This window comes from Thunnus albacares, chromosome 18, assembly GCF_914725855.1.
Source record: "Thunnus albacares chromosome 18, fThuAlb1.1, whole genome shotgun sequence".
Classification (NCBI taxonomy): Eukaryota; Metazoa; Chordata; class Actinopteri; order Scombriformes; family Scombridae; genus Thunnus; species Thunnus albacares.
The window spans coordinates 20743299-20770253 of record NC_058123.1 but is presented as its reverse complement, the minus strand read 5'-3'; the positions used below and the strand labels follow the sequence as shown (position 1 = coordinate 20770253).

The following is a 26955-nucleotide window of genomic DNA, read 5'->3' as shown; positions in this document are numbered from 1 at the left end:
TATTTAAGTCTTACCTTCCGCTGAGCAGGAATCCAGCAACTACTGCCAGTAGGACCAGAGCCAACGTGACGGCCACCGCTACTATGGAAGCCTGAGCACGCTCACTGGTAGCTGTTACTGCCAAGGAAAGGAGATAAATACAGAATTAGGTACACATAGTATACATGCACACCAACACACCTGACATCTGTTGTCGATGCAGCCTCCAAAAGTAGTTGGAAGTCTTGTACAAGTTGAACTTTATTGTACTGTCATGCTTGTTCACTCTCTCTCTCATTCGCTCTCTCTCTCTCTCTGCTGAACTCACAGTAAGGGCTGGTCTGGAATTCAAAACGTCGGCTAAATGCACCGTAGCCTGCTGAGGTCCTGGCCCGCACCTGTAATACAACATCAAATTATATTTATTATAAACTTTTGTTACAGATAAACTATTAAATATTAAGCCACATCAACACTACCCAGCATGTCTGGGTGTGCCTTCGCATCACCAAGGGGAATTTAGATGATTTTTGTGGGAAAAATGGCATCTGGAACTGTTTTTTTTTTTCAGATTGATTAAAATATGAAGTCTCTGAAGCAAACCATGCATCCATTTTTTAAAATACGATGAAGCATCAAAACACTTTCCAACTCTAGGTATTCCAAAATACTGTAAAATACCCAACCCAATACTCAACTCATGCTACACTAAAGTGCTTTTTTTCCTACATATCTTAATATTTTTACTTGGCTTCTCCTCTCATGATTATTTATTTGTATGGATTTTTTGACCCAATGTTTGACCTGGAAGATGTAGGCTGAAGACGGCTTCAGGCCTTCCACCACCATCTCGGTCTCCTTGGATTTTATTATAGTGTAACTGGAGTCCTGCTCCTGTAGAAACAGAAAGAGAGAGGGGGGGTTACTGTAATTCACTCACATGCTTTTTATATACTGTATATTCTTCTAGCCTTGCTGATCATTTGTTCCTCAGTAATCATTCTGTGAAATGTTGTACATGTGCATCTTGTTTCCAGCATCTGTGCAATGCATTCACATTTTTGTCTATTCTTCTGCACATTTCTATGGTTAAGCTACCTGTAGTGTGTGTGTGTGTGTGTGTGTGTGTGTGTGTGTGTGTGTGTGTGTGTGTGTGTGTGTGTGTGTGTGTGTCTGTGTGTGTGTCTGTGTGTCTGTGTGTGTGTAAGCACATGTGTGTAAGGATCAGTTTCCCAACTGTAACCACATCAGGTTTAAACACGGCTAAATGCCCCTTCCATTAGCCAGAAGCCATTAGCTAACCACTGACCACAAACCCTGCTCTGCTCTCCTGTATACCTTTATTCTGACCTTCCCAGAAAAGACATCAGAGGATGAAAAAGAGAGAAGAGGAAGGGCATGGGAACAAGGATCTGAACAGAAGCATCAAATTGCTGTCTCTACCCAAGTCTAACTGCTATAGCACTGTCACATGAAAGTCATATTGAGGTAAAGGTTTTCTCAAAAATGGAAACTTCAGTAAAAAAATGCTTCAAGGCAAATATAGATTTTCAGCTGTTTTAAAACTTTCTGTGAAAGTCAACCACATACCTTCATAAATAACTAAATCCATGTACTGTGGTATTTGATAGAGTTCAACAGAATGATGGTGATATAAGATTACATGAACTGGAGTTTAGGTGAAAATGGCATGGGCAAAATAAACACCAAATAAAAAAAGGACTTTGCGATTGAATCAGTATGCATAAACATTAGAATTGGCCATATAATAAAAGACTTCATATGCAGCATTTTTCAAAAGGTATGTTGGTATGGTAATTAATACAGTTTCCCAAGAGACCAATCATAATCCTCATAATCACAAATTGCTAAATAATTTGATGCTTTGATGACTGTTGGCAGAAGTTCAATATATGTTGTGTGCTGTATATTAAATACACAAACTGCTTTAGCAAAACAGTGCTTGCAAAATCAATACCTCCATGGCAGGCTCAGCAACATCTGTATATTAGTTCTGAGCTTTAAAGAGGTATACACAGGTAGCCCTGGGCCATCGGACAAAGATGTATGGCTTCATATAAGGAGCACAAAAATCATTATATGTATTTTTTTACCTTTTCAAAATACTTGATCTCGTACTCCAGGATGATGCCGTTGGGGCGATCAGGCTCTGCCCAAGAAAGGGCGATGCTGCTCTTCCCGGTATGACCTTTTCTCACCACACTCACTGGGGAGGGTGCTACACACACACACACACACACACACACACACACACAGAAGATGTAAAGACATAGCACAGTTTTAAGCACTGACGGTCATTTGCTTCGCACAATAAAAATCCAGCAGTTTAATACAATTTTTAGTATCCTAATAAAGGGTGATTAAATACAGGAGAAAGGGTGCCAAAGTTGTAAAATCTGTTAGATACCATCACCTTCTATAAGACATGAATCTTTTGATGACACCTCATCCTTTGATGCTTACATGCGCAGAGCTAATTGTAATGCTTGTTGAGATTGCTGTATGTTATGAAATATTAAACTGAAGATGAAACATCCAAGAAGAAGAGAAAAAAAATCACAAAAAAACTCATTTTAAGGATGGTGGTGAGGAGAGAAGGTTGACCACTTTATGGTCTATCTTTGGTCAAGTCTATCTTTGAGGTCATTTTATGTCTCACATGCTGGATAAAGAAAAGAACATTTATTTTTATATATTTTATATGTATTTTCCCCAGAGTTTCTTCTTTGGAATGGAGTTTGTTGTTTGTTGTTCTGAGTTTGTTTGGCTCAGTCTTTAACTCAACCACTGAGATTATTTCTGATTACAAAGCAGCTCTGCCACTGAAATCTTTTTTTTTTCTTTGTAATGTGGCAATCAGGTGCACCTGCGCCTAATTAAACTATCCCATTATACCTTGCTATTCAGTAGCTGCTGGCAGAGAAGCCCACATAGTCAACTATGACTCTCAAATCTGGCACTGAATGTTAAGTGTACCTATAGTTTGGAAGCCTGCAAAGGATACAACACACATTATAAAACGGTTCTAATGTAGTGACAAAAAGCTGAAAAGACTGCAAGCTCCATATCGATCATGTCACTTATGTGTTAAATTCAATGTAAATGTACTTTTTAAAGATTTGGTTTAGATGGGGGTTCATATGAACTATTGCACTAGGATCCGAGGTTAGTGTGTTTTAGTATTGTTATAATTGTACTTATTTAGTGCACAAGCTATTCTACAACTCTTAAAACTTAGCATAGCTATACATATTAAAACCTGGGATAAAAACAAGCACTCCTGTCAACATTTTTCATACATCTAGTGTGAAAGTCTGAAATACTATCAGATTTCAAAAACATTTCTTTGGCCTCAGGTTTTTCTTTTTTCAGTTTGTTTTTGGCTCTTTAGAACATTTTCACTTTCGTTGTAGTTTTTTTTTTGTACGCAATGTATTCTGTTCTGAAGTCAAGTGAGCTCAGTTGTGTGAGTTTGCATCCATCATCGAGCCATCCTGTTGTAACCTGAACTGTTGGCCCATCTCTCAGAGGGACAGTTGGAGAGTCTCTGACACATAAAGAGCTTTTAACCAGGCAAAACGCTCCCTCAGGCAACATCTTGATAGTGTGTGTGTGTGTGTGTGTGTGTGTGTCTCTACTGCAAATGCTAAACACTGTTTAGGTTTCAATAGCCTCAGCAGAATTCTACAGGGAATAAATCATCGCTACAAACACAGTAACTGTATCCTGAGTGGATGGTTGCACAGAAGTGTTATCTGTAACATCTTAAAAGCCTGAAACCAGAGACCGAATCACACACACTCAATGCTTAAATGGTATAAAGGCAGGGATGCGATGATGAGAGAGGAAGCTTCTTTTTTCCCGCAGCTTAACGGGTAACAATACACCAAAACTGTTTTTAAGTTTAAATCCTTCAAAAATGGATGCAGTTTGTCGTGCTGTATTTAATCAAAAGTTATGAATTGAAAGTGTCATATGAGGGCGTGCAGATTGTAAAGCCCTCTGGTACAAACTTACTGTGGGATTTAGGGCTATATAAATAAACTTGTGATGTGACAGTCGAAAGATAAAGTATACATTTGAAATAGAGCTACAGCTAACATTTCTTTAGTTTAAAAAATGCCTATTTCCTAGAGCTCAAATGTCTTCAAATTGCTTATTTTGTTCAATCCACAGTAAAAAAAACTCAAAAGTATTTATTTTACAGTGATAAAAAGCAGAAAATACTCTTATTTGAGATGCTGGAAGCAGCAACTGTTTGGACTTTTTGGTTGATAAATGACTTAAATGATTAATGTATTATTAAAATTGTGGATTAATATTCTCTGTTGATTGATCAGTTAACTAATGGTTTCAGCACCCATTCAAACTCTGAATATATTTCAGTAATCCAAGTTCAAAACTTCCTTTTAGAATTCTAATTTAATGCAACTGTGATGTTTTCAGTTCATTTATTGAACAAGCCAAGCCAGTTTATACTTGAAGCACATTTAAAAATACCATATGTTGATCACAGACCAATCTTGTCATCAAGTAATTTTCTCCTGTTTCTTCTCAGCCCTAATCCTCTCTTTTCACCGGATACCAAACACCACAGATGTGCAACATCTATATATAACACCCAAAGCAACATTTTAGTCAACGGAAGCACCTTTCTACACAATGAGCAACTGAGACTAAACAAACAAGTGTTTTAAAATATGACAGATCTAATGCAGAGAGAGAACAGGAGGTGATGGAAGAGAGGGAAGGGTGCCAAAAGAGGGGGAGGGAATTGAAATCAAGCGAGTGGGTTGACAAAAATGGAAAAAAAAAGTGAAAGATGAAATACGAGGGGTGGGGTGTGGGGGGGTGGACATGGTGGAAGAGTGTAGACAGGGACCCATCAACACTTTCATTTTAGCAACAGGGAATCACACTTCTTAGTTTAAACACTTCCAGGGAATGTTACATCTGCTAATGAGCGCCTACAGTACGGTAACACGCACAAATGAACATACTGTATGATGTGTTTTGCAATAATTTATGTCTGTGTGGCGATTTTCGATCCATCTGAAGCCGCATGACATTCTACTTCATGCAGAGAAAGGTTAGAAAACCTATTCAGTGGACAAGTGAAGCCCTCCAGTGTAACAACTCTGGCCTCAGATTAGAGCAACATTATCACAGCGCAGAACATAAGCCTCTCAGACCCGCTATCTGTCTGCACCATTACCAAAATCAATACAGACCTTCTACTATCTGGTTTATTATCATTTAACTACCCTCAAAGAATGACAGAGAGATAGATCGAGAAACAGAATGAAAGGGAGTGGAAACAGAGAGAGATATGGCTTTATTAAGGCTTTAAAGTACCAGAGTCGTCTCTTTTGCCTGCATCTTAACCTCCCACCTACCTGCTCTATTCCATGCTGCTCTCAGTCTATTCATACATTTACAATGGAGACAGTCATTTGGCAGCCCTAGCCATGATCGAGGACTGAGATACAACATATCACAGTCAGTCAGTCAGTCAGACGTAACCCAAACATTTCTCTCACTCTGAAAGAATGCTTAGAATACTGACTCACAAGGTGGAAGGCAAAGCTTATGGCAGGTGTGACTAAAGTAACACAAAACGTTATTCACTCTGACAAAGAGGTTGATATCCATCAAAATCAAAAGAACCTATGTGAAATCAATAAATCAGTTAATCTCTTTCCCTTTCTCCAGCCACTGGGGGCAGCACTGAGTGCACTGCTGCTCCAGTTGGTGAGTAAAGCTAAAAAATCCAGCGTTATCTTTATTTATTTATTTAACTCGTGTTTTTTGTTACTTTATATCTGCCTTTGCTATGATTGCCATATGTTGAGTTAGTATTTTTGCCATTATTCTCTTAACAAATTTTATAAATGTCTAACTGTGTTCAGACAGAACGCGAAGTGATTACACACACAGTCAGTGCAAAGATGCCAGTAGACACTAATTCTCCCAGGGTGACACGTAATGCACTGGAGGGAAATAACTGAAAGAAATGGAGTCTCTGGTGAGTTCTGAATTCAGTCAGAGGCTGAACTGAACACAAACACACAGGCACCCTCACACTGACACAGTCGATAAGTCTGCAGCTACCAGCTAAAGGACAATAATGTATTTTAGCTTATTGGAGCAAATAAACAAAAATGGTCTAAAATAGAAGTGAATGACATGAGGTGAAAATTCACTTTGCGTTTTGTCTTTGACACACCCTTGAGTGGTTGCAATATTTGGGTTCCTTCTAATGGCCATTCAGGACCATGATACATCAACAGTGTTAGATAAGGGCTATTAGCCCCCATACTCAAAATATTAGAAGCCTCCTAACCCAATATAAATTCACCTACTTCTTGCCCTTGTCTTCCTGCACTCTCAAATCCCATATCCTCTCTGCTTTATTCTCACCTCTCCCATTTCAAGCTCAGTTCATTTCAATTCTGTGCAAACACCCCATGCAGCCCACTACTTTATTTTATATCCCTAAAACAAAAGTAAGACACATGGCCAGAGCACTAGGCTGTGCACTTCTTTTCACCACCCACAAGGTAATGTGTCACGATTCATTTGATTAATTGCCAGCAACAGCAAAAACAATGTATGGGAGCATTTATTGTGCAGTTACCACACCGTTCTCCCACGCTGTGAACAACATGAAGAACAAATGATCTGAAATAAAAACATAATAGAGCCGAGCTACCCGAGAAACTCATTTAATGCATATATGATCATAGAGCTTATCAGCTGACAAAAGACTGACTGTTCAGATTCAAAGCTTCTTCGTTTTTATGATTTGGATTCATGAATGACAGTTTCTCTTCATGTAGAATAAATAATAAAGTGATCCCAGTCATTCAGGTGTTGAAAAGCATTAATGCATACCTAAAATACAGATGATTGGTGCTTCTTGATGCCTCTTTTTGAAACTACTTAAAGGAGCAGTGTGTAGGATTTAATGACATCCAGCAGTGAGGTTGCAGATTGCAACAAACTGAATACATTGACCCCCTCTTCAAAGTGTGTAGGAGGACCTACGGTGGCTGCGAAACTTGACAGGTCCTCTGTTAGGTTTGTCCATTCTGGACTACTGTAGAAACATGGTGGTAGAAACATGGTGACCTCCATGTAAGGGGACCTATGTAGATATAAAGGGTTCATTCTAAGGTAAGGAAAACACAGAAATTCTCATTTTCAGGTGATTATACACTAATTAAAACAAACATGAATATAATATTCCATTTCTGCCAAGTCCATTACGCTAGATGCCACTAAATTCTACACACTGCAGCTTTAATAGCGGTTGCTAGCTAGCTAGCTAGTGTATCAAAATTATGTATTAGTGTGAAAGGCAACATCAAAGCAGTGCAAAATACATGACTTGCATGTTTTTGAATGTGTACAAGTGTGTATAAGCAGTTAATATCCACCCTCTCCTATTTATCTTGCCTCCCATTTCCTCCTTTACTTTCCCTTTACTTCACTGCTGCTTGCAATCTCACTTTTCCTCTCCTTATCATAACCTCTCCATCATTTCTCCCCCACAGTTTGTCCCCTCTACCTCTTTCCTCTTGTTCTTTCCTTCCCTCCCCTCTTTCCCTCCAGCCTTTCACCTCTCCCAATCTCCTCCTCACGAGTACCAACACTTTATTATTCAGCAGGGCTTCACAGGGACACTGTGAAATCACCTATTTCACGGATCCCTTATCGAGTATGACACTTCCCACACATCAAACGGCGGATCCTCTGACTTTTTCTCTCTGTCTCTGTCTCTCTCAGTTTTCCCGTTACCTTCATCTCTCTGTACTTTTGTCTCGGTCTCTTGTTTTCACCTTTTTATCCTCACAAGCGGAAGCACAGTCAAAACACAAGCGCCACACAAAAGGCAAAATACTGATGCTTGCAAGTCTGATCAAAGTCCTTATTGGGTAATTACATCTGTTGCACAGAGTTGAGGCAGACACTGCTAATTATGATTCAATTATGGCTTTAGGATTATTGTTAAATATTCTGATTACTTTGGGAAGAAAAGAACTTGACACAAAGACCTCCAGTTCTCACCTTGCTGTAGTTATGTAGAAATGTACTCAGGGTGTATTTGATACACCTAAACATCACTGTTGGGTGTGGTTGAAGGTGCAGCAGCAATGACGGATGTGGCCAGAGGCGAAACACACAACTGACCTTTTCAATAAAAAGAGGTCATTGAAATTATGTTCTTCAGCTTGGTGTTAAGGGACTATTTACCAAGGCATCGAAAAGACAATACTTGTCAAACCGGAGAACTTCTTTGCTGAATGAGGGCTGTGACATCACCAATGCCATTGCATCTGAGTCCAGGTGACAACTCAGCAATCTCCTGCTGGTGAAGAAACTTCTTCCATAGCCTTAATGTTTCCATTATATAACATTTCTTTGCAGTAACATTACAGAAGCCCAGCGGACATTATGTGGTTACAGTAGATGCCCCTGAGCTGAGTTTTCGTGCAGTACAAAAGAAAAACAAGAAAAAGTTTTGGACTCTTAAGATACTTTCCACAGCATGATTCAGCTACTGAGAGCGATTATCACACTGGCATTGACAAGATGCACAGTAGAACGCCTGTTCTCCACCATAAACAAGATAAAACACAACAGGGCATCCATGTTGACAAGTAGTCTCAACTGTTAGTTTCAACTGTCATTCCAAAGAGAGATTACAGAGACACTGAATTATGATGACATTACATCCCTGAAGACCAAGCCTCCATGTCGTGCGTTGTGAAGTCATCTAATAGTGACATGATTTAGTTTGAGGACATACATGAGTGTTTGTCTCGCCCATACTTATCTCAAGCTCATAGATGTGGAGTTATACAATTATGTACAAGGCCCAATAGCAATATTTCTAGCTATATCACACTTGACAGTGTTGCAGGGTTTTCCCTGCTGGTCTAACTCAAAAGCTGGCTGCCTTTGTATTACTGGACACCACCTTTGTTGAAAATTCCATCAACGAAATAGGCGGAACTCAACTGCGAGGGCAGTGCAGCACCCAGACAGTCTCAGCACGCACATGCTAGAGTTATCTTGTAATTCATCTATACAAAATGCAAGGCAAGAGACTGTAAGATGCTTTCACATTAATTCATTCATTCATTAATGCAGTTAACTTTTTAAAATAAAAAGGCTGCGGACCATTTTCTGCCAGTTATGTTTCATATTACTTTTCAAAAAATTGTGCCTCCTTTTCTATTCATTCAGAATCATTTTTGAATCGAGAATCGATTCTGAATCAAATTGGCTCCAAGTATCATGATAGTATTGAATTGGGAGATAAGCATATCGTTCCATGCTACAAAATAAACACTGTCATTTGTCACAACCTTTATTTATCATCTTTTTGTTGCATCTTGGTATAAAATTTCAATCCCCATGGACACTTTCGTTTGTCAAATTGTGTTTTTTTCACTTAAGCGCATGACACTAAAGGTGTGCACACAAATTGTGTGTCCTGCACCACACATGCTCTCCAGCCTTTGCCATCTTTATCTCAAAAAAACCAAGGGAAAACCCTGCATTGATATGTTTATTACTATGAATATTAGCATATTCATAGATTTTTACTGCCTTATTAGTTTGATTAGTTTGTCAAATCACCTGTGAGCACTTTAAACTGCACTATATATACAAGGTACTACATACTAAAGAAGGTTTTGTTTGACTCATTTGATTTATTGATTGCTATACGACTCTACAATTTGAGCAAGTGTATTCATGCTAGCTTAAAGTAGCTGAACCACACCCATGCCAAAGAGTAGCACATTTTATCTGTCTGTGCCTCTGCCAGCCATGTGTAATCTAATGTAATCCCTAATCTCCATTTGGTCCAGTGACTGGCTAACTTTAATCCAGCTACAACTCAAATAAACTGAACGTGAGTTCTGTAGTCTGGTGTAATCCACTCAGTCTGCTGACAGCCACAGTGACAACATGGTTAGACGGCCGTCATTACTCTTGACTGTCAACCATCTGCCTCTCTCTCTGCCTATCTGGCTCTCTCCTACACACACATACTGTACTCATCCTACTACTATTAGCCTACTACTACTTCCAACTATTCTTTGATTGCCAATGAACCATCTGTTAACAAACAGAAATGAACAAGCTCCTTCAAAAACTGTTTTTTCTCTAGCCTTGCCTCCAGATGGAAGCCTTGGGGAGGAGAACATTAATCTCATATTTTTTTCATTTCATTACGCTGTGTGCTACCCATTTCATTACAGGCAAATAAAATTAACTACACAAGCACATACCTCCTGTAAACATAAAAATGGGTTCCCAAAGCAGATATGAATTTTAATCTCCATTTAAAGGGAAACCAACAAAGCTTCCAATATTTACAGCTATGGGGAGCAGTTGGACTCTTTCATTGTCCAATATTAGTGCAGTCTTTTATGTTTGGTCACTGTGCTGCTCACTTGTTGTTGGTGTAGTGCCTTGCTCAGGCATACTTTATAATTCCTCACACAGACTTTCCAAGCTGCTCTGGCATTGCAGATAATCAAATATTCCCAGCAGTTACAAGTGGAAAACATACAGACAAAAGCTCTTTTTTTCTGCCCATCGTTGATCAAAAATAGTACTTCCCAGTTAAAAAACTACATGTGTACTTCAATCTTATCAGCGTGATTCATCATTGTTGATAGGCATGCAAAATAACACCTGCTATCACACAAGACAGCCCATACACAAACAGCCTGCAAATCAAGAGCTTTCATTATGCCACCGATTCCTGCAAATTTTGTTGATGAAATGCACTGCCTAATTGAGGGGACCAAGCTGCTTTTTCAATGACATATCTGGATTCAAATGCGAAAACAAAAAAAGATTTCCACTGTGTAATGTTCCCTCATTCACTGCAGGGTTGGTGCATGAGTGAAAATTAATACAGCAACAGATTTGTTGAATAAATACTGTGATAATTTGATCATCTGGTGTCTTTGTTAGCAGACCAAGATATTCGCACCCGGAATTTGATGCACAGGTTGGTCTGTGGCAGTTTCAATAAGATGAAAAAACAAGACTGTTGCAATTTTCTTTAGTGGTCCCAGAAATATTTGTTGTGAAAGTGTACTGAAGTAGCACATCATATGACATGTTTTATAAATGCAGTTGCAAGAACAATACTTTACACTCATATCTTGGGATGTTTGATTTGAAAGAGAACTTATTTTAATGGTAATTCTAACTAATCTAATGATCCGTTAATCTCCCCTGCTCTTCAATCTGTTTCTATCTGTGGATATCTCGTTTCTCGCTCTGTATTGTCAGAGTGATTGTTATTTGGGGTGTTTTAACTGTGCGCTCTCCCTCTATGCGCCTTTTTTCTGCCTCTTATGGAGGACGTGGTGGAAATTATGAATGAAGGTTTTGACAGCATTTCAGTTGCAAATTCAGGAGGCTCATCTCTGCCTGGTTACCGCAGTTAGCTACAGTAAAATCGAGGGCATCTGCAGAGCAGCCGCCCCACACTAAACTGATATAACAGCCTACATGAGTCACATGTTTTTCCTGCAAGACTCGTGTGTTAATGCCGTTGTTCATCGTTTTTGATGTGTGAACGTCAGAGAAATGAAAAGTTTGCGTGCTGCTATTAGTTCAGTTATAAAGTGCAAACACAGTATGGAGCATCTCTCCTGCTAGCTGCTGACAGCGCTGTCAGCTTGAGAGTGGATCACACTGGACGGTAGAGGAGGAGACGGTAGAGACGCTGGTATGTGTCTGTTTAAACAGGAGTTTAGCTGACTTCACTGCATTTAACACTGGAGCTGAGAGCGTCAGAGCTTGGAGCAGGAAACACAGTCAATCTGTGTCATGCTGCTGTCCTCCGCTTTCATCATCTCACTCTGATTCATTTTGAAAGAGTAACAGCCGATGGGAAAACTCAAACACTCGGCTGGCCAATCAATGGTGCTACTCAGTCACGGACAACCGTGGTTATAGGGCTGGTCTGTAGCCAAAAAGAGTCATGACAAAAAGGGTGATGATTTCTGTTTCTGTTGGGAAATTGGGGAATAAGTTTGAACACTGAAAACAAAACAAGACAGCTGTGGTGATGACTGGAGCACCCATAGGGAGGCTGTGATTGGCGAAAAAAAGTATTGACAGTTATGACAGATCTGGTGCAACATACCTGCCTGATTGGTTGTCACATTAAGTGACACATACTGCTTGGCATGGTCTTTGGCCAGCTCTGACACCCCATTGACAGCTTCCAGCAGGAAGCTGTAGTTGGTGTGTGACTGCAGGTCGGCCACCATCACGGAGGTGTTTGACAGGCCGACACGGCGTGGCAGAAAGCGAACATTGGGACCACATTCTTCCAAGCCCCTTCCATCTGGCAAGACCCGTCTGCACAGGATGTTGTAACGCACGTCCTTCCTGCCACCTGTTTCCATAGGAACAGACCACTCCAGGAAGACGCTAGTCTCATTGACATTGGAGATGGCGTTACGAGGACCAGAGGGAGGGCCTGAGATTAATAGAAAGGGGTTAGAAGAAGAAAAACATCGAAGGTAAACAGCTTTTGTTAGTAACTCAGAGAATAAAAGTAAATTGCCAAAATTGTGAGAACATGAGCAGGAAAATCGAGAGGTAAGCATGTGCAAATATAAAATCGTTATCATATTCTCACGTGTGCAGGCCATGTTGGGAGGGTCGGAATCAGTCTTGTAGTATCCATCCTCACAGCTGCAAGAAGTGGCTCCCATCTGCCTGGCCACACTGTGGGGCGGACATTTACTGCAGGCCAAAGACTCCAGCAGTGAGCGGTAAAACCCCACTTTGCAGACTGAAAGATATGGAGGGGAGCGGATGCCGTGGGGTATTTGGGGTTGGAGAAGAAGAGATGAGATGATAAGAGTAGACGTATAAATAGGAAAGGGAAGGGGGTCATGGGGAGAGAGGTAAAAAAAAAAAAAGGGTGAGAGAGAAAAAGCAGGGCAGCATGGTTAGTTCCTTTGAAAAAAAAAAAAAAGGAGGTCAGCATCACAGCGGTAGAACAATTTCCCTGGGTGGTTGTGGTTGTTTTGAGGTTCCTCATCATAAATACTAGTTGCAGTACTGAAATTGGGAAAAAAAGCATTTTATGACATTTTTTTTTTTGTTGTCATATTTGTATTTTTCTTTGTTTCTTTTGAAGTCTGATTTATTTCTATATCCCTCTAGGGATTACCTCTCTTATCCACCCTGTGCAACCCTGTTCTCTTCTTCATGTTTTATCTTAACCAAAGAAAAAAAAAAGTTTACTTTTTCCTATTATGGGGGTTTTCCTTCATTACATAGTCACAGATTGTACACAGGAGGCTCTTCAGTCACGTTTTTCTCTTGTTCGTCTCACACGAGTGCTGGAACGGATATGCTTCTATTTTAATTAATGAAGCTGTCTACATAGGACGCGTTACGACTCACATTTCACTCTCGTTAATGCATACATGCATAACCATGACCACAAGCGTGCTTTTGCACTTTAAGTCTGTTTAATGCACATAACTAAGTGATTATGTATTGGGGTGTAACGCGGGTGACCAACACTCAATCCTGTGCCTGAACACATCCTGTGCACAAACTGACTGAGGACTGACGCTGCTGCTGCTACTCTGCTACCGCTGCTACTACTGCTAATGTGTTGCTTTCTCTACACACCCTGACATTGTGTCAGTCTTTACTTCAATTCAGTGATTTGTAACCAGCACCTGATTAAAAATCTGCACTTGCATCTGCTGCACATTACTGCACCCACCGAGCCCCGTACGTGCTGCATATACAAACAACCCCAACACGGACAGGAACAGATATAATCCCTGTTCCTCTCACACAAACACACTCAGACAGCTGATCTAAGTGGGGCAGGTAGACAGGAGGGTGACATACTCAGAATGGTAACATGCAAGAATACATCAACAACCTCTGTCGCCATGGCTGCATCCCCGCTCACCCAAGCCAACAAATCACTGACTTATCAGCACATCATTGTCCTCCTTATGTTGCTGTTGCACCCAGACAGATACAAATAGGCACATACAATACACTACTGAGGATGAAACACTAATGGGATATTGGACTTTTCATAACCGCAGTTCCACAGATCACTATGTCCATAGATACAGATGGAGAAGAGAAGAGGAGAGAGAGATAATGGATGAAAGGAGAGCAGAGAGAGGATATCAGAGAGACGAGTATTGGACAAAAGTGAGGAGATGTTTCATCTGTGTTTGTTCTCTAAGGGCTCTAGGGTGTTTTCACACCTATAGTTCGTTTGCTTTGGTCCAAATCAGTGGGTGAGTTGCTACTTTGTTGCATTTTCCCTTTGGTTCGGTTTGGTTTCACATGGCCAAATTTTAAATTAACCACAATGTATCAACAAAAGCCATACGGGAACTGTCACTCTGTTCATTGGTCAGAAATCTCATGGGGTTGGTGGGTGGAGAAAGGAGAGTTTGTGTTTCAGAAATGGCAGACAGGCTACAACATTTATAAAGGACTTGATTTTCCTTCTTGCTTTTGTAAAACAGAAAATAAAACTAATGTATGAACCGTAGCACTCCGGGATACGCAGGGGTACTTGTACCACACAGCAGGGTGGATTGGTAAAATGGTCTTTGAACATATTTTCTATCAGCAATGAAGTGTACTATTGTTATTACTGAAATAAACAGCATCTCTCTCTCTCTCTCCTCATAGCTCTCCACACTGTGGTGCTGAAAGATACACAGAGCAGCTACTGTTTTCTTAATCGTATTATTCATATTCTTGTAAATAAGAATAATAATAAATAAAATATAAATCAAGTGCTTTATAATTGGTGTATCTGCCATTGCTGACCACAAAAACTATTTACGTTTTTCATTTTTTTCATGTTGGTGCCCCAAAGCACAGCCCGGAACAACGTGTTGCTTCACATTACGCGAAGACTTGCTACCTTCAGTCCGCTGAAGAGGAGAGGGGAGCATAATCACAATACAGCTGGCTACGTGAGCTGGTTTGATCCAAAAAATACACAATGCTTCCTGCAGTTGGGTCTTATCTTGGTTGGATCACCTTCATACCACAAACGAACCGGAACACATTTCCTTTGTAAGGACCGAGACCTTGTTGAAGAGGTGGTCTTGGTCCAGTTACTTTGGTCCGCACCAAAGTGTGATTGCTGTGTTCACACCTGCCCAAACGAACTGCACCAAGGGGGTAAACGCTCCAAGGTTCCATTCAACCGAACTAAACAAGGCAGGTGTGAAAGCACCCTAAGGTTGGGAGCTGTTGTTTTCACCTATTGTTTCTTAATGTGACTGTTGTGAAGCCCATTCAGACTGAAACTGTGATTAAGATCTACATAATTAAACTTCAGGTAAGAGGACGGGAGGATAACGAGCAGGAGAGGAGAAAATACGAGGAGGTAGAAAGGAGATAAGATTGGAAAAGGGAATAAGGGGGAAGAGGGCCATGTTTTACGAGGGGAGACGGTGGGAGAGGAGAAAAGGAGGAGACAAAAGGAGGAGCGGAGGGGAAGATTTGTGTGCGTTTCAGGCGTTAGGCAGCGGTGGCTGTGATTCACCTTGACGGAACCTTGGTCCGTTGTCATGGAACATTAGGCCTGAAAAATTCTCCCTCTGCCCTCGATCTCTCTCTATGTCTTACCTCTGCTTCACACACATACTAACTAACACACACACACACACACACACACAGACAGAGGAAGCCTTTCATGAAATGTGTTTGGCATGTAGGATGCCACACATACCCTAATTATGAACTGAGGCTCAAGACATTGCTTATGAGGCATTTGTGAAGCTGGCCTAGTTTTGACTGTGCAGATAGTAAATACATCTGATGACATAATTCATACTTAACAGAGCACAGACGCTGACGTATGCCTTCAGGGTGTATTTTATTCAGATGTGAAAAGATCATATAAAACACTTTTTTTTCAATGTTTTTACTCTTTTTTTTTTGGTATTTTATTTTGTTAAAGGGGATACATGGAGAGAAAATGGGTCCATGCCTGTTGTTTTACTAAATGTACATTTTGTATTGCATTTTCATTTATTTTCATTAATTTCATTTTACTCTGTTGCATACTGATGCACAACTTTATCACTTTCTACATGTACAATAAGTGAGTGTGTGAGAAAGAGAGAGAGAAGGCGTGCTGCATTCAGGGTAGTAGGACACACCTGATCCTTTGTCTGCTTCAGCCTGTTGCCACACACACACACACACACACACACACATTTATGGTTATGGCATATAGATTTATTGCCATCGTCTGGTGTCTAGCTCTCCTTGACTTCATCCTCCAAATCCCCATGGCCAAATCAATAAAAATGGGGTGGCAGCTCATTTCACATAAACAGACACACAGGCACACACGCACGAGCGAAGAAGTAGAGTGGAGAAAAAGTAGCAAGAAAAAGTACCGACGAATAAAAAGTGCTTTGGGAATATTAATTATTTGAGATAGTGTGTTTAGATGCCATGGTTATGAAAGTATAACTGTGGTTATTGATTTATTTATATATATTTTTTTGGTGCCAAGCTCTCACCACATGGTGCGTCTGTGCTGCACCCCCCAAAGATCATCTGTCTATCAAACAGTATGGTGTGGGCACAGTGAGGCGCTATGGCTATGTTGAATTAATGAAGTTGGTAGCAATGAAGTTTTGTGTTTCTGTAGATTTTTTCTTTTCTGTTTTTTTTTTAGGTTTGTTGGCCACAGCGGTAGTCAGCTGTCACTGCTAAAGATAACTACTCAGTTTAGTTTATTTATTCCACACACACTGGGAACATAGATCAGATAATGATTCAGTTTTTCTTGGAAGAGAGTTCCAAGACTTGTGGTCGATGTAATAGCAAACATATAAGCTTAACTTTGGCATTTACTGTATATTGAAATTAAAAACTGCATGTATTTACTGAAAGCTGTTGGTGGAGAACACAAAGCCATGTTGGAAAGACAGATAAATACAGAGACAGATAGATATTTGCTGATAATGTGGTGTCAAAGATTAGATGACACGCTATGATTAAATTAAAATAATGCCTGGAAAATGTGGCGCCCCCCATGGAAGTTGCAAATGATTATGAGAATGAGAATATAAACATTTGCAATTAAAATGTACAAATGTGCAAATGGATGCAGGGAAAAAAAATCCATTGTATGTCACAATTCCAGTTGACTAATAAGCGCCAATAGTGTAGAAGGTTAAGGTATTTATCATTAATTCTAGCTCATTTCCATTTAGGCTAAATAGATTATCCATGCTCTACAGGAACAGTGAGCACTGAACAAAAATGTGTGGAAATTAACTACAACCATGTATTGTTAGACGTGACATTACCGCACGCATGCAAATGACTACATAGTTACATCATGTAGCATATTTGAGCATTTTCACTTAATTATGTGTCCAAGGAGGCAAAAGGGGGCATGAAGGTCAGGACAGCAAGCTGAAGGGTGACACTTGGATAAACCGATTAAAACGCCACACAGAGTAAATAAGAACATGTACAGTATGGTTCGAGTGGAGTCAAAGTACAGCTGAAGGCCAGTCATAAAGTCCATGGTACGCCTGTCAGGACAAGAGCGAAAATAACATGCAAGCTGACTAAAGGTCATTTAAATGGCAGCTGGATTACTGTATATCATGATTATTGCTTTCTCATATGTGCCTTACACTGTTCACATTATCTGATTTATTATAGTAAAATGAAGGTTTTTATTTCAAATAAGCATTTGAAAAAGAAAACACCCAAAACACAAACTATAGACTATAGAGCAAATATGGTCAAATATGACCTTTTAATGCAATAATTTGTGTTTATATGTTTTTGGTGTAATGTGAAATGTATTTCAACCATTTGCAATTGACAACATATCTTTCAAACAACATGTAGATGCTGCAGGCTCTTTAAATTGGCCAGCACCATACACCCATTGCTTGGTGATCAATTTGATAATCTCTAAATCATTTGTCTTGTTAGATGTCCTACAATGAAATGTCTCTAAATGCAAGGACAGGCATCCTTGGACCAGGTGCTTTAATTGTTTAATAGTCTTGAAGGGACACACCCAGTCACGCATACTATTTCATACCCGAACACACACATACATATTCCTACACAGTGACACACTGAGATTGGTTTTAGTCATGGCTGGTGGACTGAAATGGCTCATTCCTCATTGTGAATGCAACCTGAATAGACAGTGTTGGTGGTATTAGTGTGTGTGTGTGTGTGTGTGTGTGTACGTGTACGTGTATGTGTATGTGCGTTGCCCTTGGGCAAGCTGTCTTTCTGATGCCACGCTGCTCTTAATGCACAGCACAAAGGGTAATAGGTAATTAATATGCAATACACACTAATGTGCCTGCATGCATTTGTGTGTGTGTGAGAGAGAGAGGTTAATACGTAATTAATATGCACCACACACTGGCATCCCAGGCAATTAAGGATCCAGCGGTGTCCGTTGATGCTTCTTAACGAGCGTCCTCTTTAATTGGAAACATTTCACTGTAAACATGTTGATTTATATGACTGGCTGTCTTTTGGTGGGATTAGAGAGAGTAAGCGATTACGCCAGAGAGAGAGAGAGAGAGAGAGAGAGAGAGAGAGAGAGAGAGAGAGAGAGAGAGAGAGAGAGAGAGAGAGAGAGAGAGAGAGAGAGAGAGAGAGAGAGAGAGAGAGAGAGAGAGAGAGAGAGAGAGAGAGAGAGATTGTGTGTGTGTGTGTGATTGTAGTGGGAATATATAAAATCTTAATATGTATATATCAACAGTATATTGGACATAAATTAATTGATATGGGAATAGACACAGTATGGATCCTGGGATAAAACATATAAATAAAAATCAGAGGATTAAGGATCAATACTGACAAATATTCTGATAAATCCACTCAGAGACCTCTTTAAAAAAAATAATCTAAATTATAATATTACTGGCTGATTACTGATGCATTAACAGTGAAGTGACATGTTAATATTGTGGTCGGTTGCAGTGCAGCTAATTTTATACACTGTTGTGCAGTTTAACTGATAATGCATAATATTTCAGAAACTCATCATATGTTTCAGATGTAAATCTGCCAAGTAACTGCTAACTAGAACTGTCGAAGAAATATAATGGAGTGAAAAGTACATTAATTGCGAAGTAGTGAAGTGGAGGTAGTAATTAGTATAAAATGGAAATACTCAAGTAATGTATGTGTGATTAAAAGTGTACTTTAGCAAATGTACTTGGTTGCATTACAGCAGTGATGGTCATACAGAACTCCACAATCAGACAAAATAAGGACAAAAAGCCAAATGGCTCACATCATTTGCTGCATCTAACATCCGCTTGTATTTCCATCTTTCCTGTCAGTTTTCCAACTGTACACATATTCAGCAGGATTGACACAAAAGTAAACTTTGACAGAAGAAACACAAAAATGGTAAGGCTGAATCCTAATACACTGCCTGTGTGGTTAACAGATAGTATTGTGAACTAATAAACCAGGACAAGGAAACACAGTAAATATCCTGTTCCTGTATTTGTCTCACAGTGAGCAACTGTCTTAAAGAACATAAACACAGCCTGTGTGTGTGCCTATCTGTGTGTGTGCATGTGTGAGGGTTTCATACCTTCATGTATTATTGTTGTATCATTGTGTACATATCTCTGCATGTGTGTGTATGGGCTGATGGATGCTCATATTTGTGTATGTCTGTGTGTGAACACAAACAAGGCCAGATGATAATGCCATAATAATATACAATCAAGTCAATGGGGCTTTCCTGTCTGTTGGATGACAGAAGAAGTCATTGTTCAGCACCCATTTATTCTCACAATCAGGCCACAAGCAGAAACCAGGAGGTCAAAACAGGTCACAATAGCTTTGGAACGTAAACCAATTTACTGGACCAGTGAAGGTCTAGAGGGAAGATTAAACATTAGCAATACATCATAAAGATAAATCAAGTGTCAAGTTATGCTGACCAGATGTGTTGGGAAAATATTTCAATCAACTACACAACTATAAAACAGAAAGTACATATTATATTACTATTTCAGCATTTAGCTGACATTCGTTTACATGGAAAAAAAAAAAAAAAAATCATTCCCCTGCAATCAATCAAAAACTGCGAGTACAAATTGCAAACGACAAGAAATTAGGTGTGCGTGGGTCAGGACCTCATTGCCATTACCGTACTCCTGAGAAATTAGATCGCAGAAAAAGGATGAGGGCTGTCAGATCAGACATGGATGTGAAATGCACTGATTGTGCACAATAAAAATGATTGTGAATCTAGCAATATTTCTTTTGACCCATTTAAATGAAAGTATGCTGAACATTTGTGTTTCTGTGTGCACAGCCTTGTGTGACCAGATATGCACAACTCTACCTTGCACGCATGCTGATGTATTATGTGCTTTGATTAAATTCCCAGGAAAAAGAACGCTATATATTTTCATCTGCCGAGGGTTACAAGAGATGACCTGGTAATTAGCTTCTTTAGAGACATTTGCAGGTTTTGTGTTAAAATTGATTTTCTTCATTAGCTATGTATAGCCAAGATAAATGCATGGACATCACCTATAATTTGCTGTATACTGTATGTCCTAATTTTGTTTAGACATATAGGCCGACAAATATTCATACAGCTTTTTTTCTCTACAGTAAAGAAGATGCCAGTCAGGGATACAAAATATGTACATTTATATATCTGCTGCACTTACCACAGCATTTAGATACAAAAATTCAAATGACGTTTTAGAAATGTGGATGTATTTCTGCTTCACTGTCACCTCTGTTCAGACTTCTAAAGAAGGTGCAAGGAAAAACATGTCAACTATCGTGTAACTGCTGTAAAATCAGAATTGTTGTGTGAATCGTATCATCTGGGAACTCATCAACTGAAATACATTAGAAGTGTCCATGACTACCAGTCTAACCAGTTCTACAAGCCACCGCTGACTGGGCCACTGGAGAGAGCCAGGCTTTCACGGAAAGAAGCTGGCTCTGCTGAATCGGGCGTTTTATCAATATTTCACCAACTGCAGGAAGGTGTGTGTGTGTGTGTGCCCTTGTATTTCTATCTTTGTGAGGACCACTTTGAGATTTAGAGGTTGAGGACATTGTTGGAAAGTGAGGACATTTTTTGTTTCATTTGCAAGTTTAGACTTTGTGTTATGGTTAAGGTTACAGCAAATACAAGGATGTAGGCATCTAGATAGGAGTGTAGGGTCTAGGCAATACACTGTGTCAATTAGAGTCTTCACAAGTATAGAAATAAAACATGCGCATGTGTGTGCATGTTAGCAGGAGGAAGAGTAAAAGGGAGGAAGCACTTCTGGGAAAGTCAGTTTACCCAACAAGCACTCAGGAAGCACTTTAGTTGTCATGACAGCATCACCACGTTGAGATGATGGGGTGATGGAGAGGGGGTGGGGAGAAAGATGGAGGAGAAGAGAGAGAGAGAGAGAGAGAGAGAGATGCAAGAGGAAAATACAGAATGAGAGAGTGTTGTGAAAGAAGCCAGTAGCAGGTTCCAATTGAACAAGACCTAAAAACATGAATGATGGATCTTTTCTCAATAAATCCAGTTGATTCATATTTCAGGAGATGATGGGAACAGAAAGGCTTCCTGCCACTTGCAGATTTTCAGAGCAGATCATTCACCATGCTGTTCTGTCTCTTGAGTAATTCAGGCATGACAGGATGTTTATTTTTGTGATAGTAACTGAAAACTGTTTAACATCATTTATCAAGTGATAAAAATTTAAAAGATACAGAAAAATATACAAATAATTAAAATAGATACAAATCTGACTTGTGATGCTATTGGATCCTTCAGGGAGTTTTGATCATGTAGCATCCAAAAGTTTAGGCTGCACTCTTGAATCTACAGCAGTGGTAAACATTCAGCTAAAGGAACATGCAGGGCTAATGTTGTACAGCTAACACTAATTTCAGTAAACACAGCGACCAAAAATAGATGATAGTTAAATGAGAAGAATGGATGAGAAAAACAAAAGAGAATTTGTTCAATGTTTGTATCTAGCACCTACACTACTGAGTTTTTGGTGGATGTGCACACAACTACTTTGTTTCATTCTAATTTGTTCAATGTCCCACCTCCATTACAATGAAAATTATTTTTTTCCCCATTGTCCTTTGTTTAATAAGGCAAAGGAAAATGATGATGATGCAAAAAAAAACTAAGTTTGCTATTCATTTTCAAAATGTTTCATTTATAGGAAGCTACTTGGAGAAAGCCTGGGAGATGAGAAAAAAGCTCTTTATTAGGAAAAAAAAGATCATTATGCAGCAAATCTGGTTTCTTTTCTCCTCTTTGGGTGCATGTTTATGTTGTTAGCATTATATGGTGAGTATTATGTCTGTGATATGTATAGGCATTTAATTTAATTGAAAATTTGTGCATGTTTAAATTTAGGTTTAATTTTGGTTCTCAGAATGTTTTCCCTGTGCATTTGGTGTCCTACATACAACAAACAGTGGCTTGTAAATCCCATGTGAGATGTGCCAAATATGTGGCATGACACAAAAACTTAAAATTAACTAATTAAGTAATTAAATAATCAACTAAATGAATGAATGAATAAATTGTGCAACTCAAAGCAAGGTTGTGTTGGAACTCAGATACTTATCAGCACATGTGGGTAATCGTATTGAAATACCAGATGCTACCATGATCAAGTCTGTGTCTCTGTGTTATGCAAGTGACTGTAATACCCTTGTCACCACACCATCAACCACAAGCCCCACACTGCAAGTGTGAGGCACTCGTTTGCTATCCCATAATTCCCGAGAGGCGGGAAGGCAGAAGCCTTCCTCACATTTCTTTGCCAGTGAGACAGTTTCTGATGGCAGCACCACCATTGTGACCAGATCAAGTTTGACATATGCTGCAGTGACGTCTGACAGGCAGGCAAACACAGAGGAACATCAGGGGAGCCCTGGCACTGAAACAAAGTATTGTCAAGGGAAATCCAGCCTTACCCATGACACACTTAGACAGCACTCGTGGAACGTTTTATTATTCTACCAGTGAGCAGCAGTTTATCATTCCGGGCAATTCTTTTAATTGATGATACCAACAGTCGTCCTCGTTTTCATTTGTATTCCTCATCCACTGTCATCCTTTTTCTTCTTCTCTGCTTCCCTCCCCCAACTTCCCCTCCTCTCTTTGCTCAACTTCATTATACTTGCCCATCTTATACCTCCGAGTCTTTTTTCTTTTGTCACGTGAATGCAGCGCAGCCTGAATCCAAACATCACAAAGCTGTCAATCCCTGAATTCCATTCAACCTTTATACTATCTTCCCAACATTCAGCTCTTATCCCATCACTCCAACGTTCTAGTCAGCCCTTATTCCATTATTCCAACATCCAATTTAGCCCTTATTCTATTATTTCAGCAGCCCTTATTCCATCACTCCAATATTTCATGTAGTTCTTTTACTATCATTACATTTTACTCAGCACATGTGCCATTATTTCAACATTCAAGAAGCCCTTATTCCATCTAACATTCATTTCATCCCTTAATCTATCATTTCAGCTATGTAATTAACCCTTATTTTCCAAATCCCACCATTTCAACATTTCTTTTAGCCATCACACAACAATAAAGTTCCATTCAGCCATTCTGCATTTAGTGTGTTTACATAAACTCAAGCAGCCTGGTTGTGATCGAGCTTTTGGAGTATCTTGTGTACATATTTGCACCAAACATTATATTAAGGTTTCAGAAACCTGGCTAAGATCTTATCCCATTTTTGAGAAACCTATATATGCAAGTACTGAGATAGAAAATTTGCATACTGTGGCATGTCAACACCTTATCAAAGTTTCTCATCAGTCTCATCATGCAGGTGCATGCTGAAATGAAATTAAAGTTTGGTGTTAGTATCATATTCTATTGCTGTTCTTGTTTTCTATCAACTGTGATCATATGGAGAAGCCAAACCCAGCAGAGGAGTTAATACAGTACACATTCCTGGCAGCCAGACTACAAACTGGGTTCATCCTTAACTGCTGAGAGAACGCAGGTGGGACACAAGAGTTACAAAGACAAAGACTTTCCTCCACCAACAGAAACCTGGATAATGTTAGAATTATGTACACAGTACAAGAATACGAGTAACCAAATTTCGCGTGATCCATGTTAGCACCCCCAATATTATTCCAAACCAGGCTAAGACTCTCAAAACTGGTATACCAGTCATCCCCACATCCCATTCAGCTCTTTTTCCATGAACCAAAAATTCAATTCAAACATTATCCCAATGTTCCATTCAGCCATTATTCCCTCATTCCTTCTCAAATTCATTGTCTAAGTCACATCTGCGAGGCTGAACTCAATCTACAACCCCCCCCCCCCCCCCCCCCATCTCCTTTTCATCTCTCTCTCCATCCATCTGCCCACTTCTATCCACAGTTATCCTTCCTCTATCACCATCACCGCTGAAACAACACTCATCCATCTCCCTGACTCTCTGCCCTCACACCCTGTGGTGTGAAATCTTCAATTTATCTTGTGTCCCCTAATTTTCCCATCACTTCTCCTCTCCTCCCATCCTTCCATCTATCCATCCATCCATCTCCCCATGTAACCCCCTCCCCTTCCCTCTCTTCGGTCTTGCTGGGCTGACAGTGCTGCAGGCTACCACCAATTATCCCAGCTAAAGTTGTGCCAACATCTATACATCTCACACAACCACATACAGTATCTTTAGATGTCAACAGACACAATGTAATCTCTGGTGTAACAAGGAAGAATGACAACACACTAAATCTAAAATAAATATATTTACTTTCTAGGCATCTTTCACTTGTCGTGCTAACACTTAATGATGAAATGACAATGAAAAAAGGAAATAATGAGATGTCAGTTTGTCTTGTTGTATATGCTGTCATATGAGTAAATAGCAAATAAGAAAAATAAAATAATCAAACATTGAGGGTGGACAATAGCAGAGCAGAGCAATACATAACTATCCAACAATGCATTCCCAAACAGATGTTACTATACTACACAGAGACAATGTTTTCAGTATTTGCCCACTGTGGAAACCACTTACGCTTTGCCGGCGAGTGGTGGCTGAATGTTTTCCATAAATAGAGATGTACTTTTTGAGTGAGATGCGTGTGTGTGTTGAAGGATGAGGGGGAGGGTAAAGGAGACAGAGTTGGTTTGTTGATGGAGAAAGATGGACAGATCTTTAAAGCAGGAAAGAGTGGGAAGTGGAGTGAGAGGCACTGGCAAGAGTGTAAAAGGTAAAGGGAGTGCTGATGTATGTAGGTGGCAGCAATAAAGAGAAAGAGGGAGGGATTGAGAGACAACTGAATGATAGGCAGTTACAGGAAGATAAAATGAGAGACAGACAAAAGAAAAAAAGGGAAGTGAAATAGACAAAAAGACAGAAAGCAAGTGAGTGAGAGAAAGAAGTGGAGATGTGAGAAGGGACGACAGAAAGACGGGAAGTAAAAGACAAAGAGGAGGAGAAAGAGCTGTCCATAACGAGTTCTGTCCTACATTTACAAAGGCTGCGTTAAATCATGCTCTACTAGGCAGCACATGCAGCCAATACAGCCAGGATCCACACACATTTTTTCTCATATACACACACATACTGTACTCTGACCTGCAACCAACTAATTCACACCCTACAGTAAGACATACATGCCTAAAGCATTAACTGAAAAGGCTGAACAGGCTACATCAATGCTGCATCTCTTTTTAAACAGCTCTACCAGCTCTTTTTAAAAAAAGACAGACATTCATGGAAAGGGCAAAATAGACATAATGGAGTGAATATTAAACTATCGCACATGTTCTCAAATCCAGCACAGCAAATGTTCAGAACTTGAACGAGAAACCAGAGACACTGAATACATATCTCCTCCTGGTATGGAGTCCAGGCACTCTTCAAAAACCTTCAACACACTCCTGTGTGAGTGACTGACATACACATGAAAAACAGTTTGCTAAAGCAGTGAACACATATGGTTACAAAGCTGAGCGAGAGGAAACCCTGCCATGTCTCTCTCTGTAGACACGTTCAAAGGCTGTCGGTTTAACGGCCTCATCTGCATACGGAACTGTAAGGAAACCTTCATCCTGTAGCTTAATTAATTGCTGAGAGTGTGCTCTACTGTGACAGCTCACTGTTACGTCTGTTTACTTCCTTTTATTATAGATACGGACCATGATAAATAAAATCGCTTCTACCACGAGCGCCTGTGAGATGTTTTTATTCTAAAATGTTTAACCGTTGAAAAAAAAATTTGCATATCATTCAACTCCATCTCCCTGGAATGCAAAACACACGGAAACTCATTAAAATGAAAAACCAGTTAAACCTTCTGTAGTCTTTCTGTGAAACTTTGCTGCAGCAGGACGGTGAAAACAGGCGTATCGTCAGCTTTTTGCAAGACATGGTGGCAGGGTCAGATTTTATTACTGTGTCATCAATATCACACCCGTGCCCTTTTGTCAATAGGGGTACAAAGGGAATGCCGCTCTGTGACCGTCTCTTTTAAGCTCAGTCTATGCCAGAAAAGACTTGTATTTTTTATTCATGTCTCATGAAAAAAAAAAAAAAACTGTTTTAATCTTGGCTGCTGTCCACACCAGCTCCAACCACTTTTCTGTTACATACTTAGCAAGTCTTTTTCATCTATGTAAATATGGAAATGTATTTTTAAAAATCTCTTCAGGCTTATGAACCTTTTAAATAACTGGATTTTTTAGTTCATTGTCATCTGTTCACTTATCTGATCATTTGAACAATGCTTTCCTTTCTATGTTGCTTTTAGTTTCAGTTATGATATGACACATGCATATGATACACAGTACAAAGATTATACTGACCACAGATTTCAAGGCGATAACACATGCAATAG

At 39.7% G+C, this 26955-nt stretch overlaps 1 protein-coding gene across 1 annotated transcript in view; it reads right to left on the bottom strand.

Annotated features, from left to right (window-relative positions):
• The window catches only part of LOC122968405 (ephrin type-A receptor 5), a 70510-nt gene that overhangs the window by 25727 nt on the left and 17828 nt on the right, over positions 1-26955 (bottom strand). Inside the window, exons 4-9 of the mRNA XM_044333597.1 lie at positions 12686-12841; positions 12185-12523; positions 2094-2218; positions 784-873; positions 308-377; positions 15-117 (exon numbers count right to left, since the gene is read on the bottom strand). Coding sequence (XP_044189532.1) covers positions 15-117; positions 308-377; positions 784-873; positions 2094-2218; positions 12185-12523; positions 12686-12841 — 883 coding nt within the window. The remainder of the gene's footprint in view (positions 1-14; positions 118-307; positions 378-783; positions 874-2093; positions 2219-12184; positions 12524-12685; positions 12842-26955) is intronic.